The sequence below is a fragment of the Octodon degus genome, unplaced genomic scaffold, assembly GCF_000260255.1.
Source record: "Octodon degus isolate 3935 unplaced genomic scaffold, OctDeg1.0 scaffold00101, whole genome shotgun sequence".
NCBI lineage: Eukaryota > Metazoa > Chordata > Mammalia > Rodentia > Octodontidae > Octodon > Octodon degus.
The window spans coordinates 4,243,112-4,257,616 of NW_004524677.1; the positions used below are offsets into that span (position 1 = coordinate 4,243,112).

Sequence of the window (14,505 nt, forward strand, 5' to 3'; positions counted from 1 at the left end):
CAGGTCCTGGCTAAGTCTCACATCCCAGGCTGATACTGGTATCTGCTGGGTAGAGATGGGAGTCACAGGGTGCTTTAGGGCTGTGTCTTCATGATTGTCAGTCAGAGGAACCACCGCGCCAGTGACATCTACACCAGCTCCTCCCATGCCAGACAGTGCACTTGGGAGGTGGCAGAGGGTCATGAAGGGCCCCCATGACAGTGTTCTTTCTGGTTTCAGATCCCACGTCAGAAGCTTCCAAGACCGAAAGTGGCAGGAACATTCTGGATGGTCCCCCACGAGTGCTTCAGCCCTTCCTGACCAGCAGAGCCAAGGTGGCCGTGCCCCCCCCCAGCCTGCCCCTGCCAGTGAGGAACACCATGTTGGCTGCGGCTCTCTTTCCCGAATTCCTGAAGGAGCTGGCTGCCCTGGCACAAGAACACTCCATCCTGTGCTACAAGGTCCTGGGGGACTTTGAGGACTCCTGCTGTTAGCATTTTCAAAAATGTCTTTACACAGACACACATTGTAGTATCTTGACTGAATGTTAAGTGCAAAGCTGCTTGTCAGATTCTATTTTGATGTTTCCTGGCAATACTTGATTTGTGGGGGCAGATTTCTGTGGCCCTCCTTTCTGCAGCCGGGTCTTCTGCCCGTGCACTATTTAGAATGTAAGCCGCCTGGGCAGACTGCTTCCCTGGCAGGCTGTCTCTGCTCACTTCTCCATGTCCCACATTTGCTTGTTGTCTTCCCGTCCCTTTGGCTACTCTGCCTGCTGCTCAGATCTCTTGGAGCACATTCTGGGCTGCACCGCTTCCTGGACGGGCCCTGGGGCCGAAGGCCAGCTCTGGGCAGCACGGGAAAGCTTGCTGCGTCTGCACAGTGCTCAGCTGCCCTCTGCATTTCGGCTTTCAGTTTATAAAAGGAAGAGCTGAGTGGCGCTGTTCTTACCTCCATCACAAAAGCACAGGTCCATGCCCCCCTGAACCTACCTTCGGGGACTCCGTTCTCTCCACACACATTGCCTTATGGTACAAGAAAGGCCCCGGCCGGTCTCTGCCTCAGTGTCACATGGAATTGGAGAGAACTAGGAGCGCAGGGAATTATTTCTTGTTGCTTGAGAGTGTTTTTTAATCCGTGCAACACTACCTAAACACTGAAGATAGCCTTATTTTAGTAAGATTTGCACAAATCAAAGCGTGCCTATGCAAACTGCTACTCTTTAAGAGTTTGATCAGATGAAGAAAGTGTGGTGTTGTGTACTTATGTAAGAAGACAGCCATCATTAGTTTTAAAAGTGTTTTACCTTCTGACATGCTTCCATAGTGGGCTTTTCAGGGGAGAGGCTGGAGTAGGGGCAAAGGGGAAGGGCAGCTAAATGCACCCTGTAAAAACTCGAGTCATTATTTGGGTTTTTGTTTTTTGTTAACATGTTGCACTTTATAGAGAAACAGGCGCCTGGACGGCCCACTTTGGGAGCTGGGCACAAATGCATCCAGGTTCTTGGAGTCCTGCCAAGCCAAGTGCCGGCTGGCAGCCGCTGCACACACACATGCTGCTTTCTAAGGACTGCTTCGTGGAAGCCCCACTGAGGGCTGGCAATGCTTCTCGCTATTTTTCAGCATGCTCTGAGAGGCCAGAGTGTACCTAGAGCTGGGGCCACCTGAAGCTGCCACCACAGGGGGTGCAGCCATGTGGCTTAGGCATGAGACTGCACAACTGGTATTTATGGGCATTACATCCCACTCTTTGGCTCGGGGCCCAGGTCTGGGGAGAGGCGAGGAACCAGGATGAGCCTGTGTTTGGAGGGAGTGTGGAGGGTGTCTGCCAGGCTGAGGGCAGCAACAGGCCGGCTGGTTGTGCTCAGGGCTCTCATTTGTCTCACCCAGTCTCCTGGTACAGGAGAGGAAAGGGAAACATCACAGCCGAGGCACGGCCCTGCCCAGGCGGTGCTTGGCGCTTCAGGATCTGAATCTTGCAGTGGCAGAGTCCCGAGAGATGGCAAGCCCGCCTGGCCCAGGCGTGCTGCACACGTGAGCAGAAAGCCAAGACACCTGTTCTGGTGCACTTCTGATTCACATTTGTTGGTCATGGAAAAGGGTTTGTTCAGCGTGGTGCCATAGCTGATCAGCTGAGGCACAGCTCTGCGGTCTGCTCGTGGCCTCCGCATGCCTTGTGTCTGCAGAGCCCACGGAGCTCCAGGGTAGCTTCCAGTAGAAAAAGGAACAGTTACACTGTCAGACACTATGCTCACGCTGGCTTTGCATAAGGACGTGTCTGGTTGGACCTGCCAGCTAACCTCGTGCTGGAGCCCTGTCTGTGGGTGGTGGTCTGCAGCTGTGTTATCAGGTGGTGCCGATGAGTCTGTGAGTCTGTTTATTTTAGAGCTCCAGGTGCCTGAGGAGGAGGTACCCATTAGGACAGGGCTTGACTTGTGCCACCAATTTTTTTTTTTTTTTTTCAGTACTGAAGTCGAGGTGCTTTAGAAGGGGGACATGCCTGGAGCGGGGAGAGGTAGGACCACTTGACTCCTGTGGTGGGTGCTGGTGCTCAGCTCCCCCGACAGTGCTCGTCTCACTGCTGGAGCTGGCAGTTAGGCCACGTTTCTGCAGCCGTCACAGTGCTCCCACAGGGTGCTGTGCTCAGGGCCTCACAAAGTGAAGTCAGAACACTGACCTGGAATAGACTACAGGGTATCAGAAAGCCTGCGCCTTTGGGCCCACTGGCCCTGAATGGTTCACTTGGGGAAAACAGCAGAGATCAGAGCTATAAATAGGACAGGAAGAGACTCCACAGGATTTGGAGGACGGACACTGTCCAAGAAGATGCCAGACAGGCAGGTGATGATGGGGGGGAGGGGGCTGGGGCAGAGCCTTAAGGGACAAGATCAGCTAATGAAGAAGGTTCCAGTTGTCAAGTTAATAGGCAAGGCCCTTGGAGGTGTCTTTTCTGTTTTTGTAATAAGTTTTGAGAAGAAATCTTAAAGGCCCTTGACATGCCTAAGAGCATGGTCCAGAAGCGTGGCTCCTGCCCCTGGGGAGCAGCCTCCACAGCTGCCCTGCTCCTCACCAGAGCAGACCCTGTGATGCAGCCCTGGCTGGTGCCCCTGTGTCCTGGGAGGGAAGGTGAGTCAAGGGTTCCTGGAATGTCACAGCATTACTTCATAATTCAAGGTCTGATTTAGCAGTCCAGAAGGAGTGAATTTTCTGGTTCAAAATAAGAGCACTGGCATATTTAAAATTGGTATTCTGAATGTTCAGGCAAATGTTTACAAAAATGTAGACAGAAATCCTACCAAGGGTCCATTCTAAAACAATTTCATGGGGTTAGACTTTCCCACCTGTTGGTTGGAAATGCGGGGATGTGATTTTCTTGTATCAGTAAAGACTTCCTTTCCCTGGTAATATTTAGGAGCACTGTAAAATCGTGCCTGTTTGATTGCACATTATTCTAGAAACCCCTTTGACATGCTCAGGGTGGACTTGAGGCCTCCCCTGTGTTGGGATACAGTTGGCACTTCTCCAGGCCCTCAAAGGCCCCTTCTTCAGCAGGGAGTTTGCCGGGGGCCTGGTGTGGTTGTTGGCTTTAAGTGCATTAAGACAGCGTGGGACCAGGGGGTTGGCAGGAAAGCATCCTCTTATGCTCACAACCGAAAGCTACACGTGCACGTATTGAGGTCCTGAGTCAGGCAGCCAGCATGTACAATTGGAAGTTTTCATTGTCTGCAGTGTCACGTGTCCTGACTGCCAGATTTGTGCATCAGTGTCCCAGTCTCCTTCAGCTAGTGGAAAGCACACGTGATGTCACATTCTTCCCTGGGCTCCAGCTCTTGTGTAAGGGGACTTCACTGTGACTGCTAATTATTAGTTCAGTGTTTACAGAAGTGTCTGTCCTGCTTGCCACGTTTATGAAACAGTTTACTGTGGGACAGCTGTGCATTTGCTGCTCATGTCCCTGGCAGGTCAGTGCAAGGGACAGGCTGCTTGTAGCCCTGGCCACATGGCAGTCTTAGCTTCTCTGGTGGCTGAGCCACATCAGCTGCACGGCATCCCCAGAGCCACCCTAACGCCTTGTTGCTTCAGCCTCCAGCCTGTGACTGACAGGGCATTCATTCCCTACTGGACAACAGCGTTAGGGAACAAAGCTACGCATATATAGCCACGCCAGTGGCCTCAGGACAAGAGGATGGAGTTGATGTTTTTCCTGTTTTTTAATGACCATTGTAAACCTAATGCTTCACAAAAAGCTCTTGAAGTCTAAGAACGACCTTTGGGATGCTTTTTCTTCAGTAAATCCTATTTGCACTGGCATTCACCAGGTGGTGAGCTTGGGAGGACAGATTATCCCGGTGGCTCTTGGACAGTGCAAAAAGGTTTCCCAAGAGGTTTACAGCAGGTCTTCAGCTGGGAGGGGAACCTTCTGTTTAGGTCTCTTGACTCTCAGAATCCCCAGTTTGACTACTGGCAGTAATCTGCCCTGTCCTATTGGGTCAGTGTGAAAGATGCTCCTGCTTACTGGACAAGGGGGACCTGTGGCCCTATCAGGTGCAGTGAGGCTGCGGGGCTGTGCAGTGAGTACAGGCAGCCTTTGGGGAGCTGCATTCACATCATTTCAGAACAGGTAGCAGTACTGAAGCTCACCGAGCCTGGGTGACCGCTAACTGGGACAAGCATACAAAGCCCCTGTAACTGAGTACCTCTTGCCCTGACATTTGATGGGATAGGATCTAATGCTGAAGACCTTGGTCTTTGCTCATCCACTTGACAAGGTGCTCCCATGTGTTCATTTGTCTAAAACCTGCTCCACCCCTAGGCTACTTCTGGGAAGGGTTTAGTGCCCTGCCTACCTTCCAGGCACTGTCTGGAGTCCCTGAGATGTGGCAGCTAAACTCAAAGTCAGTAGAAATTGTGGGTCTCAGTCACATGTTGTATACCAAATTAACCATGAGCAGAGGGAGGTGTGCACTAAACATTTCACGCTCTTCCTGCAGACTAGTAGTACCTTCTGGGAAACAAGGGAGAGATCTCAGCCAAAGCTCTTCTTGGTGCAGTTAAGTGTCACCATCTGTACCTGGAGGCACAGATCTTCCCTCTGCTGCCTAAGCCTGACAGATACAAAAAGCTGTCTTGACCCAGGGACACAAAATTTAAAATCCTAGAAGTCAGCATCCTCTCCTGCAAAGGGACCCCCTCAAAAGACTATTAATTTATTTTGTGACTCAGACAAGCTTTTGCTGGCCTCTCCCTCTGCGTAGGCAGCCTGAAGGGCTGTGGCTGATAGCCACCTCCTTAAGCAACAACGCAATTTGGCTGAGGTTTGGCTTGACCAGGCAGAGCTGGTCCACAGGAGGGTTTTCCAGCAGCCCGCCCCATTGGTGTCTCGGTATTGTACTTTATCTACCACTGTGATTGTGCATGGCGGTGTGTGTCCAGGTGTATGACTGTGACATGGCAGTGGCTTCAGTGTGGCACCAACTCGTACATCTTAATGAGATTTCCCCTAAATTGCACAAACAGAAGCAACTACATTTGTGTTCATGCAGTGTTTACCAAGGTGTATGTAGCAGAGCTGTACTTGCTGAATGTCTTTGGGGTTATATAAATGTCTTCTATCTCATCAGGTTCCAGCACTGTGCTATGAAGTTTTTCCTTAGAGCAGTGATATCGACAGTCTGGTTTTCAGGATTTCACAAGTGACCCAGAAGAGGCAAGACCCAGACAGGAAGCGGCCTCACAGGCCCGTGCTTGCAGCGCAGCACTGTTCTGTAGGACCTGGTGTAGTGGGAACCTGCCTTGGTCTGACTGCACCGCTGCTTAACCTAGGTTTGAAATGGTCTGGAAGGATCCTTCAGTGCTTTCTAGAAACTTTCAGTGAAAAGCATTTATGAAAGAAAGCCCAACTTTATTTTTTCTTATAATAAGGTCTCGCCAGATTTCCGTCTGGGCCACCTGTGCTCATTTTGTAACAGAACTGTTGGGGGAGGGAGGGCTCCACCCTCTTCACCTCTTGTAGCGAGTTTGAGTTCAGTTCAGTGCACTTGACTTTTGGAGCCAGTACCTTTCACTGTAACAAAATGTGGGTTACATGAACTGCTGGGTTTTTGAACAAATTGTTTTTTAAAAAAAGCTTGCCCAAAATGAACTACACAACTAGGTTTTTCTCCTGCATTTGTGGCTGGGCAAACCTAACTCGGGGAAGCCCAGAGCGCTGTGGCGGGACATCAGCCGCTGGCTTGGTGACGGTGGGCAGGTGTCCTTTTTACTTGGGTCATCATTCCCCACAGAAATGCTTTTTCCTGTTCTTGGTAGGCCATGAGTGACTTTTAAAACTCAGCCTGGGAGGCCATGTTCCCTGTATCAGTTTCTGGTACTTTTCGAAACAGCTTCTTCCACTGTGTGCGCAGCACTGAGGGAGCTGGATCACAAGTGCAAGCCCCCAAGACAGCTTGGAGACCCTGCCTCAAAATTTAGAAAGAACTGGGCATTTGATCCCTACTACTGGGTGTGGCTGAAGGGGATACAGCCCAGTATTTGCAAAATTGCTCTTTAACCCACGTATGCCAAAAGTTGCAATTTTTTTCAATTTTTGAACAAAATTCATTTGTTACCTAAAAAAAAAAAAAAAATCAAGAAACAGGAACTTGAACAGAAAAATTTTATGTCCTATTTTTATGTGCTATTCCAAAAATGGAAGATGAGACATAAAAAGATTAAAGGAAGCATTATGTGAGGTGCTAGATATGCAATGAGCAAAAGGGCCTGTAGTCAAGAAAGTGTTACTGTCACACAGAAAGGGGCAGAGCAGCAAGGCCTTTGTCACCGTGCTGCCCACTGCCCCTCAGTTACTGGTAAGGTCAAGAGTTTGATTTATTCATTTCTAATCTTATTCTTTCCAAGCAAAACAAATTTACGTTATAGCCTTCTCTTCATCTTTTTTGCCCTGATGGTGTGGGGGGTGTCAATCTTACAAAGTCTTTGAAGTGTAAGTTAATTTTTACGTGCTATCTCAGTATGTACTTTATTCATTAAATTCATTTGAAAACAGTTCTGCTGTCCTCAGAAGATTCACTGCATCTCTGAGCTATGCGTTCAGGAGCCCCAGGAAGCTGACGGGCGGCGTTGCTTCTGCCCAGCAGATGTGAGTCAAGCTTTACCTGGCGCGCTAGGCAAATGCGTTTTCAGGGCACTGTCTACGCGAGCCTGTTTTCGGGCCTGAGTGCACTGCAGCCTCACTCGGGTCTTTCGGCATGCGATCCCCAGCACTGGGGCCAATGCCAGGCTTATAAGTATCTGTGGAAGGAGCTGACAGCGAAGGGTCTGGAGAATGGTTGCAGGATTTGAAGCCTGTTTTATTCAGTGGTGAAAAAGCCCTCTCCGCCCCCCCAGCGTGCTCTTGCTAACTGCTGCGGTGGTCCAGAGGAGTACAATGTCACCACAGCGCTGCACCAGGACTCAGAGGACCCGAACATGGCTAGTGCAACTCACAAGCGACGGAAGCCTGAAGAGCACACAGACATCAGGATTCGTGGGGCCCTGTCCTTCCCTGGACAGAGGACGCCAGACACCTCATGACGACAGCCTCTCTAGTATATCCTTTATCTCAGCTGGGTCTGCTCGGTTTAGGGTTGCCTTCCGTACCAACCCGATCAGTTTGTTTATAGCTCTGGGGTTTCCACTTTTCATATCTGTTACCTATAAAGAGAAGAAAGATAGCCTTGTAACTAAAAATCCTCAATTAAGGTTTAATGTTAATACAAATTAAATCAGTCTGTATTGCCTCAATATTAGATACCAAAATGAAGGAGAAAAGAGGGATTAGCTAGGGAACAGGCTTCCAGGCTCCCAGCTGATCCCAGCTCTGCCTTCTAATCAATTTGAGCACAAAGATGACCAGGGTGGATCTTGGTGATGTCAGCTTTCAGAGAAGCTGGCGTGTGGGCACCAGGACACTCCTCTAAGGTGCCACATGACAAGGACTGTGGGGTCTGCACATGGGGTGCCTCCGTGCCCCTCCTCCCTGCCAGGAAGATGCAATCTAAGAAAACATTCCCCAAAGTGACAACCCTGGGACAGCGTTTGTGTGCGCGAGCAGGTAGGGTGGGGGACAAAGGCAGGAGTGCTGCACTCCTCGCCACTGGGGCCACCGCAAGGACCTCCTGCCCAGCTCAGGCCAGGAGTGCTCCGTGTCTGTGCTCAGAGCAGGGACTGGCCTGAAGCCAAGAGTCCTTGTCAGTGGCTGCAGATGAGCAGAGATGGAGACTGCAAGCTTCCGGGCTCATTTTCCTCATCAAGATTGCTGCTAAGAACTCTTAGTGTCCCTGTGCACTGATGAGTGCGCTGCGTTATTCTGAAAGAGATGCTAGCAAATCACACTCCCCCTCCCCCAGAGTATCTCTCTGGACAGTATGATTAGACTTGGGAGGGAGGCTGCCACTCTGAATCTTCTGTCCTGCTCTCCACTAGGAGCAAGAGGACTTGGGCTCCCACTATGCTGTCAAAGGATTTTCCCCTTCATTTACAAATAACTTCCTTTTCCACCTTTCTTCCCACCCTGTCTCTTCCCCCTTGCCTCCAGGTGGCCTATCCCTGCAAAGTCCCTGAGAAGTGGGGCCGGCCACATGGAAATGCTGACCCGGGAGGAGGCTGACACTCTGGGAGTGGAACCCTGCATGTGCTCAGTTTGACAATCAGCCTTCAGCTACCTCCACAGAGTCGGTGCCAGGGTGGAATTTTCCCATAGGGAAGAGGTGGTGTTTTTCCAATATCCACCTCATTTCATCTCTTTTGACCTTAACTACAGAGCTGACACAGATAATTAGGCAATTATTGATGAAACTGGGCCAGCCCTTAGAAGAGCCCCTGCCTGCAACGGGGGGCCTCCAGGGGCGTCTGGCTGCAGCCCTGTGCTCACCAAGGGTGCCCGCCCTCCTGCTGCGTGTGACAGCCCACCCCAGCCTGCCACAGTCACCACTTGAGGGTGCCCCTCCATCGTGGACTGGCAGAGCTGCTCCAGGGCCTCGCGGTCCTGCATCAGTTCCAGCTGCTTCTCGGAAACAACCTGCGCTGCACTCTTTGCCTCACCCTTCCACAGTTCCTCGAACACCTGCAGCCAGAGGAGACAGGAAAGAGGTGAGGAGTCGGCTCTTCCCCACCTCCATGCACTGCAGCAGTGATGCAAGCGCGAGGGCAGGAAGCATGGATGCACACAACACTCAGCCACGGGGCACAGGTGCACCAACAGCGCTGGCGGCACTGCCACTCCTGGTGGAACTGAGCCAACCCAAGTCTCTTCCTGAGGTGGGATTTCTCCCACCAGCAAAGGTCCAGAGGCAGCCTCAGAACTGACACCAGCAAGGTGGCGGGTTCTTCCCTCTTGCCAACTCCATCTGCGCGGCTCCACCCCACACAGGGCTGAGGTAAGAGCAGGACTGCTCACAGGACTCCTGCTGCCACCAGTCAGAAAGTGGTTATGGCTGTGTCCACTGAGCTAATGAATGGAAATGCGGGTAATAACCACCAATCCCAAGACTGATCACACTGATGTGGGGAAAGGAAAACCCCTCTAGGGAAGGTGTTTCCCAGGGTGCTGGTTTTCCCCATCCCTCGTTTTTCTAATGTGAGCTGGGAGTGCAGGCTGTGCAGGGCTCCTCGGTGGCCACCCCACCCTGGCCCATGGTGTACACTGCATACCAAAATCTCTGTGACCACACTGGCTTGGGTTAGGCTGGTGGGAGCCACCACACCTGAACAAAGAGCTATGAGGTAACTGGCCCTCACCGGGTCAACAGAGGGACAGATGCTCTGGGCCTCTGCAGGGCTTAAGTTCTTCCCAGTCTAGTCAAACCACAGATACTTATCACACCTGAAAGACTGTGTGCCTCAGATGGTGCCACAATGTGGCAAAGCAGGGTCTGTACCCTGGGTCCCTCCGTAAGCTCCTCATGTGGTGCCTCTGTGGCCACCACCACCGAAGCCTGGATGCTCAGATCTCTTCTCAAGATACTCGGCCTGACCAGAATGAGGGCATGAAAGGGCACTGGCCAGAGCAATTAGAGGAAAGAAAGATGAATACAGGTAGGAAAGGAAGAAGTGAAATTTGTTTACTGATGAACTGATCCTCTACACAGAAAGCCCCCAAAACTTCATGGAATGACTCCTACAACTAATAACCAAACTCAGTAATATAGTTGGACACAAATTCAGTGCTCAGAAATCAACAACTTTCTTGCATAACAGGAACAAACTCACCGAGAGAAATTAGGAAAACAATACCCTTTATAATGGCCTGAAGAAAAATGAAATACTTAGGAAACAACCTTATTAAGGAAGTGAAAGACCTCTGGAGTGAAAACTACAGTAGTCTGAAAAAGGAGATCAAAGAGGATATCAGAAAATGGATATCATTCCTGGACAGGTAGAACCAATATAGTCAAAATGGCCACACTTTCAAAAAGGTTCTTCAGGTTTAATGAAATCCTAATGAAAACACCAACAGCATTTTTGTCACAAATTTACAGAAAGCCTATAACATTTGTATGGAATCAGAAGAGACCCAGAATAGCAAAATGGACAAAGGCAAAATAGGCATCATTATCCTGGACGTCAAGTTATACTATAAAGCTACAGTGATAAAAATAGCATGGTATTAGGAAAAAAGACTTGTGGATATTTGGTACAGAATAGACAACAGAAACAACTCTAGGCATACTCAATTACATTTTCTTTGACAAAGGACCTACATACCTTGAGGAGAGATAGCCTGTTACCAAATTGTGCTGGGAAAACTGGTTATTCACATCCTGAAGACTGCACTAAACTACATACAAAATGAATCAAAGAAAAAATAAAACAGATGTTTAATCTGCTGGAAGATAGAATAGGTAGAATTCATGAAGATGTAAGTGTAGGTGAAGACTTTTTGAACAAAATCCCAGTTACATAAGAAATACTACAAAGAATTAACATAGGATCATATCTAACTAAAAAGCTTCTGAACAGCAAAGGAGACACCAACAGTGTCAAGAAAAACCTACAAAATGGGGGAAAAATTTTGCCAGCTACTCTTCACAGGACTGATATCTAGAATATATAAAGGACTAAAAAACAATTAGACCTATGAAACTTCTGAGGGTAAAACTGTATATTATAGTCTATAACTTTCAGATTATTTTTGATTTTGTTATATAACTATGAAATCTTGCAGCTATGGTTAAAGGTGGCACATTATTAGTTATCACAGTCTGTCATTCTCTAGACTGTGCTCCGTACTGCTGTTATTACTGATTGGACTACTTTGGCGAAGCGAACGTAGTTGTTCTTCCTTGTGCCAATATGATGGCTGTCTGGAGATTGTAAATAATACGACGGCTCAGTACCTCAGAACTGGGTGTACGGCCAAACAGGCAGCCTTCTCATCCCTCACAGGTCGAAGAGGCAGGGTCTTGGGGCAGACTCAAAAGCCGAAAGCCAGCTACACCTAAGATACCTCTGGAAAGTAGTCATTTCCTCAGGAGGTCCCCATATACCATAAACAATTTACAAGTATCAATGCAGAAAACAAATTTTAGAAAATAAGATATGGAAACACGACCTCCAGGTTGCCCAAGGCAAAACCAGGGTGCGCTGAGGTGGAACAAATGAAAAACTTCTGAAATGATAGCACCATGAAGTTCTAGAAGAACCCAAATCTGAAATAATTTCTCAGATAATTAGATGACCATAATGAAGTTTATGGCTAGTGAATCTAGAGTAGATAAATATGAGAGACAGAGACAGACAGACAGACAGACAGACACACACACACACACACACACACACACACACACACACACACACACACACACACACATTTGGAAAGTACGAATGTCCAATATAGGAAAGAACTGGATTCCACGAAACAGATTCAAACAGATACCCAGGAAATAAAAATTCTATTGAAAAGAAACAAACCAACTGAGGATAGAAAACCAGATCTAGAAGACAGGTTTGCAGTTAGTAATCATCAAGTAAAAAAGCAAGGGACTGCAAAGATCAACAGCTGCTAAACAATACAAAAAATGAGTAACAGAAGATTGATTAGAATCAATTAAAATAACAGAAAATACAAGAGGAAGAAATAAAAGAAATAGGATAGGAAAGGAAGGAATTAAATTACCATTATTTGCAGATGACATGATACTTTACATAGAAGACCCCAAAATACTACCAAAAGATTGCTAGATTTAATAACCAAATTCAACAGTACAGCACGATACAAACAAAGTCAACACTCAAAAAGTCAATAACCATCCTGTATATAAATAAACTCAGAGAAATTAGGGAAGCAACACTTCTCATAATAGCATCAGGAAAAACAGAAGTACTTAGGAAACAATCTAACAAAGGAAGTAAAAGACTTTTACTATGAAAACTACAGTACTCTGAAAAAGGAGACAGAAGAACATAACAGAAAATGGAAAGATATCCCTTGCTCTTGGATCAGTAGAACCAGTGTAGTTGAAATGGCCATACTTCCAAAACTGGAAGTGCAGTCCTAATCAAAATACCGACAGCATACTGCACAGAACTAGATAGAGAAAACAATCCTAAAACTCACTGGAATCAGAAGAGACCCAGAAAAGCAAAAGCAATTCTGGGCAAAAAGGCAACGCAGGGGGCATCACAATCATCGACCTGAAATTATACTACAAAGCCACTATAATAAAAAGCATAGTACTGGCAAAACAAAGCAACAGACCAAGGATCAGTGGAATAGACTAGAAGATGCAGAACAACTCCAAGAACCTTCAGCCTCCTATCTTTCACAAAGGGGCCCAACCCCGTCCCTGAAAGAAAGCCTCTTTAGTAATGATGTGGGAAAAACTGGCTGTCCACACTCTGAGGAGCGAATGTGGACCCAGCTCTTACCCTGCACTAAATGAAAATCAAAGTGGATTGAGATCCAAGTATTAAAACACAAATATTAATATGCTGGAAGATAAAATAGGTAAAACTGTTGAAGACACAGCTACATGTAGACAAGAAGTTTATGAATAAAACACAGGAAAAGTTACAAAGAATCAACAACTGGGATCTCATTAAAAAACTTTTTAACAGCAAAAGAAACCAACAACAGAACGAAGAGACAATTCACAGAACAGGAAAAAATTTTTTACCAGCTATTTCTCAAAGGACTAATATCTTGAATACATAAAGACTCAATCCAAAAATAGGCATTTGAAATAAAGACACTTCTCAGATGAAATCTAATCAGCAAAATAATATATGAAACAATGTTCAACATCATTGGTCATTTAGAAATTAAGATACCCAGTAACAAACATGGCAAAGCATTTGCCGGTGGGAAAAAAGGGGCCCCTCTCCACCTCTGGTGAGGGTATAAGTTGGTATAACCAACATAGAAATCAATGTGGAGACTCCTCAAGAAGTGAAAAGAGAGTCTCCATTTGACCCAGCTCTTCCCTCCCTCTAGGCACCTTCCCAGAAGACTTAAAGCCATCGTGCCACAGAGACGCCTGTAGCCCCCCAGGTTCCCAGCAGCACAATTTATAATGTGAAATCCTGCCGACAGCCCAGATGCCCTGGGCATGAGGGACAGAGAAGTGTGCTGTCTACGAACAGAGGAGGACTGCTCTGGCAGAAAGAAGAGTAAATGTACTTCGGGACCACCATCTTAAGTGACACAAATCAGACACGCATTTAAATTTCAGTTTTTCTTGCATGAAAAAACCCAAAGTAAGGAGCAATATAGAGGACAGATACTAAGAAGAAGAATTTTTTCAGTGGGAAGGGGAACAAGAGATGAAGTAGGGGTGGGAAGCAGGGGAAGAGGAATTTATTAAAAGTCAAGGGAAAAAAATGGAAAGACAGCTTTTGCAAATGGGAAGAGGAAGGAGACAAAAATAAATGACCCTGCTATATACACGTCCACGTTTCTTGAGATGAATGTGGGCACTACACGCTGCAGACGCAGTATACTGAACAACAGCCAGCGGCCCCACGCACCCACCTGGGGTGCCTGCTGGTGCGGTTGGGAGTACGGAATTGGGGCACACATGTGTGGCGCAGTTCAGCCCAGGGAGCTGCCCCAAGCAAATAGCAAGTTTCTCTGCCCCATTTCTGATTTTTCTTGACTAAAAATTAAATTTTTATTTTTTAGTTAATTTATTTTGTGGAACCAGGGATGGAACTCAGGCCCTTGCACTCACCAGGCAAGTGCTTATTCTACTGAGCTATCTCCCTGGCCCTCATTTTTATTATTAATTTTATTGAGAAATAGCACTGGGACAGTTTCAATCCTACAGGTTAGTAGGATAGTTATAATAATTAATACACTGCATATTGTCTTTGTAGTGGTTATTCATAGTAAAAAGATGCAGACATGATATCTTGTCTAAACACTCAGTACAAATTTGCTCATGGAACTAAGAGAAAGTAGCTGTATATCCTATTTTGTATATACAGATACATACGTGTGTGTGTGTGTGTGTATACATATGTGTATTTTTTTTCACTACAAAATGGTCCT

General features: G+C 47.3%; 2 protein-coding genes across 16 annotated transcripts in view; one reads left to right on the forward strand and one right to left on the reverse strand.

The window, feature by feature from the left end:
- Positions 1 to 5,757, forward strand: part of Fam160a1 (family with sequence similarity 160 member A1) — a 337,219-nt gene extending 331,462 nt beyond the window's left edge. For all 13 annotated transcript variants that reach the window (XM_023723673.1, XM_023723674.1, XM_023723675.1 and 10 more), the window contains one exon: positions 220 to 5,757. In XM_023723673.1, the coding sequence (XP_023579441.1) occupies positions 220 to 473 (254 nt within the window). In that variant the 3' untranslated portion in view covers positions 474 to 5,757. The remainder of the gene's footprint in view (positions 1 to 219) is intronic.
- Positions 5,758 to 6,982: 1,225 nt separating this feature from the next.
- Positions 6,983 to 14,505, reverse strand: part of Gatb (glutamyl-tRNA amidotransferase subunit B) — an 84,878-nt gene continuing 77,355 nt past the window's right edge. For all 3 annotated transcript variants that reach the window (XM_004638720.2, XM_023723684.1, XM_023723685.1), the window contains 2 exons: positions 8,947 to 9,081; positions 6,983 to 7,670 (listed from right to left, as the gene is read on the reverse strand). In XM_004638720.2, the coding sequence (XP_004638777.1) occupies positions 7,545 to 7,670; positions 8,947 to 9,081 (261 nt within the window). In that variant the 3' untranslated portion in view covers positions 6,983 to 7,544. The remainder of the gene's footprint in view (positions 7,671 to 8,946; positions 9,082 to 14,505) is intronic.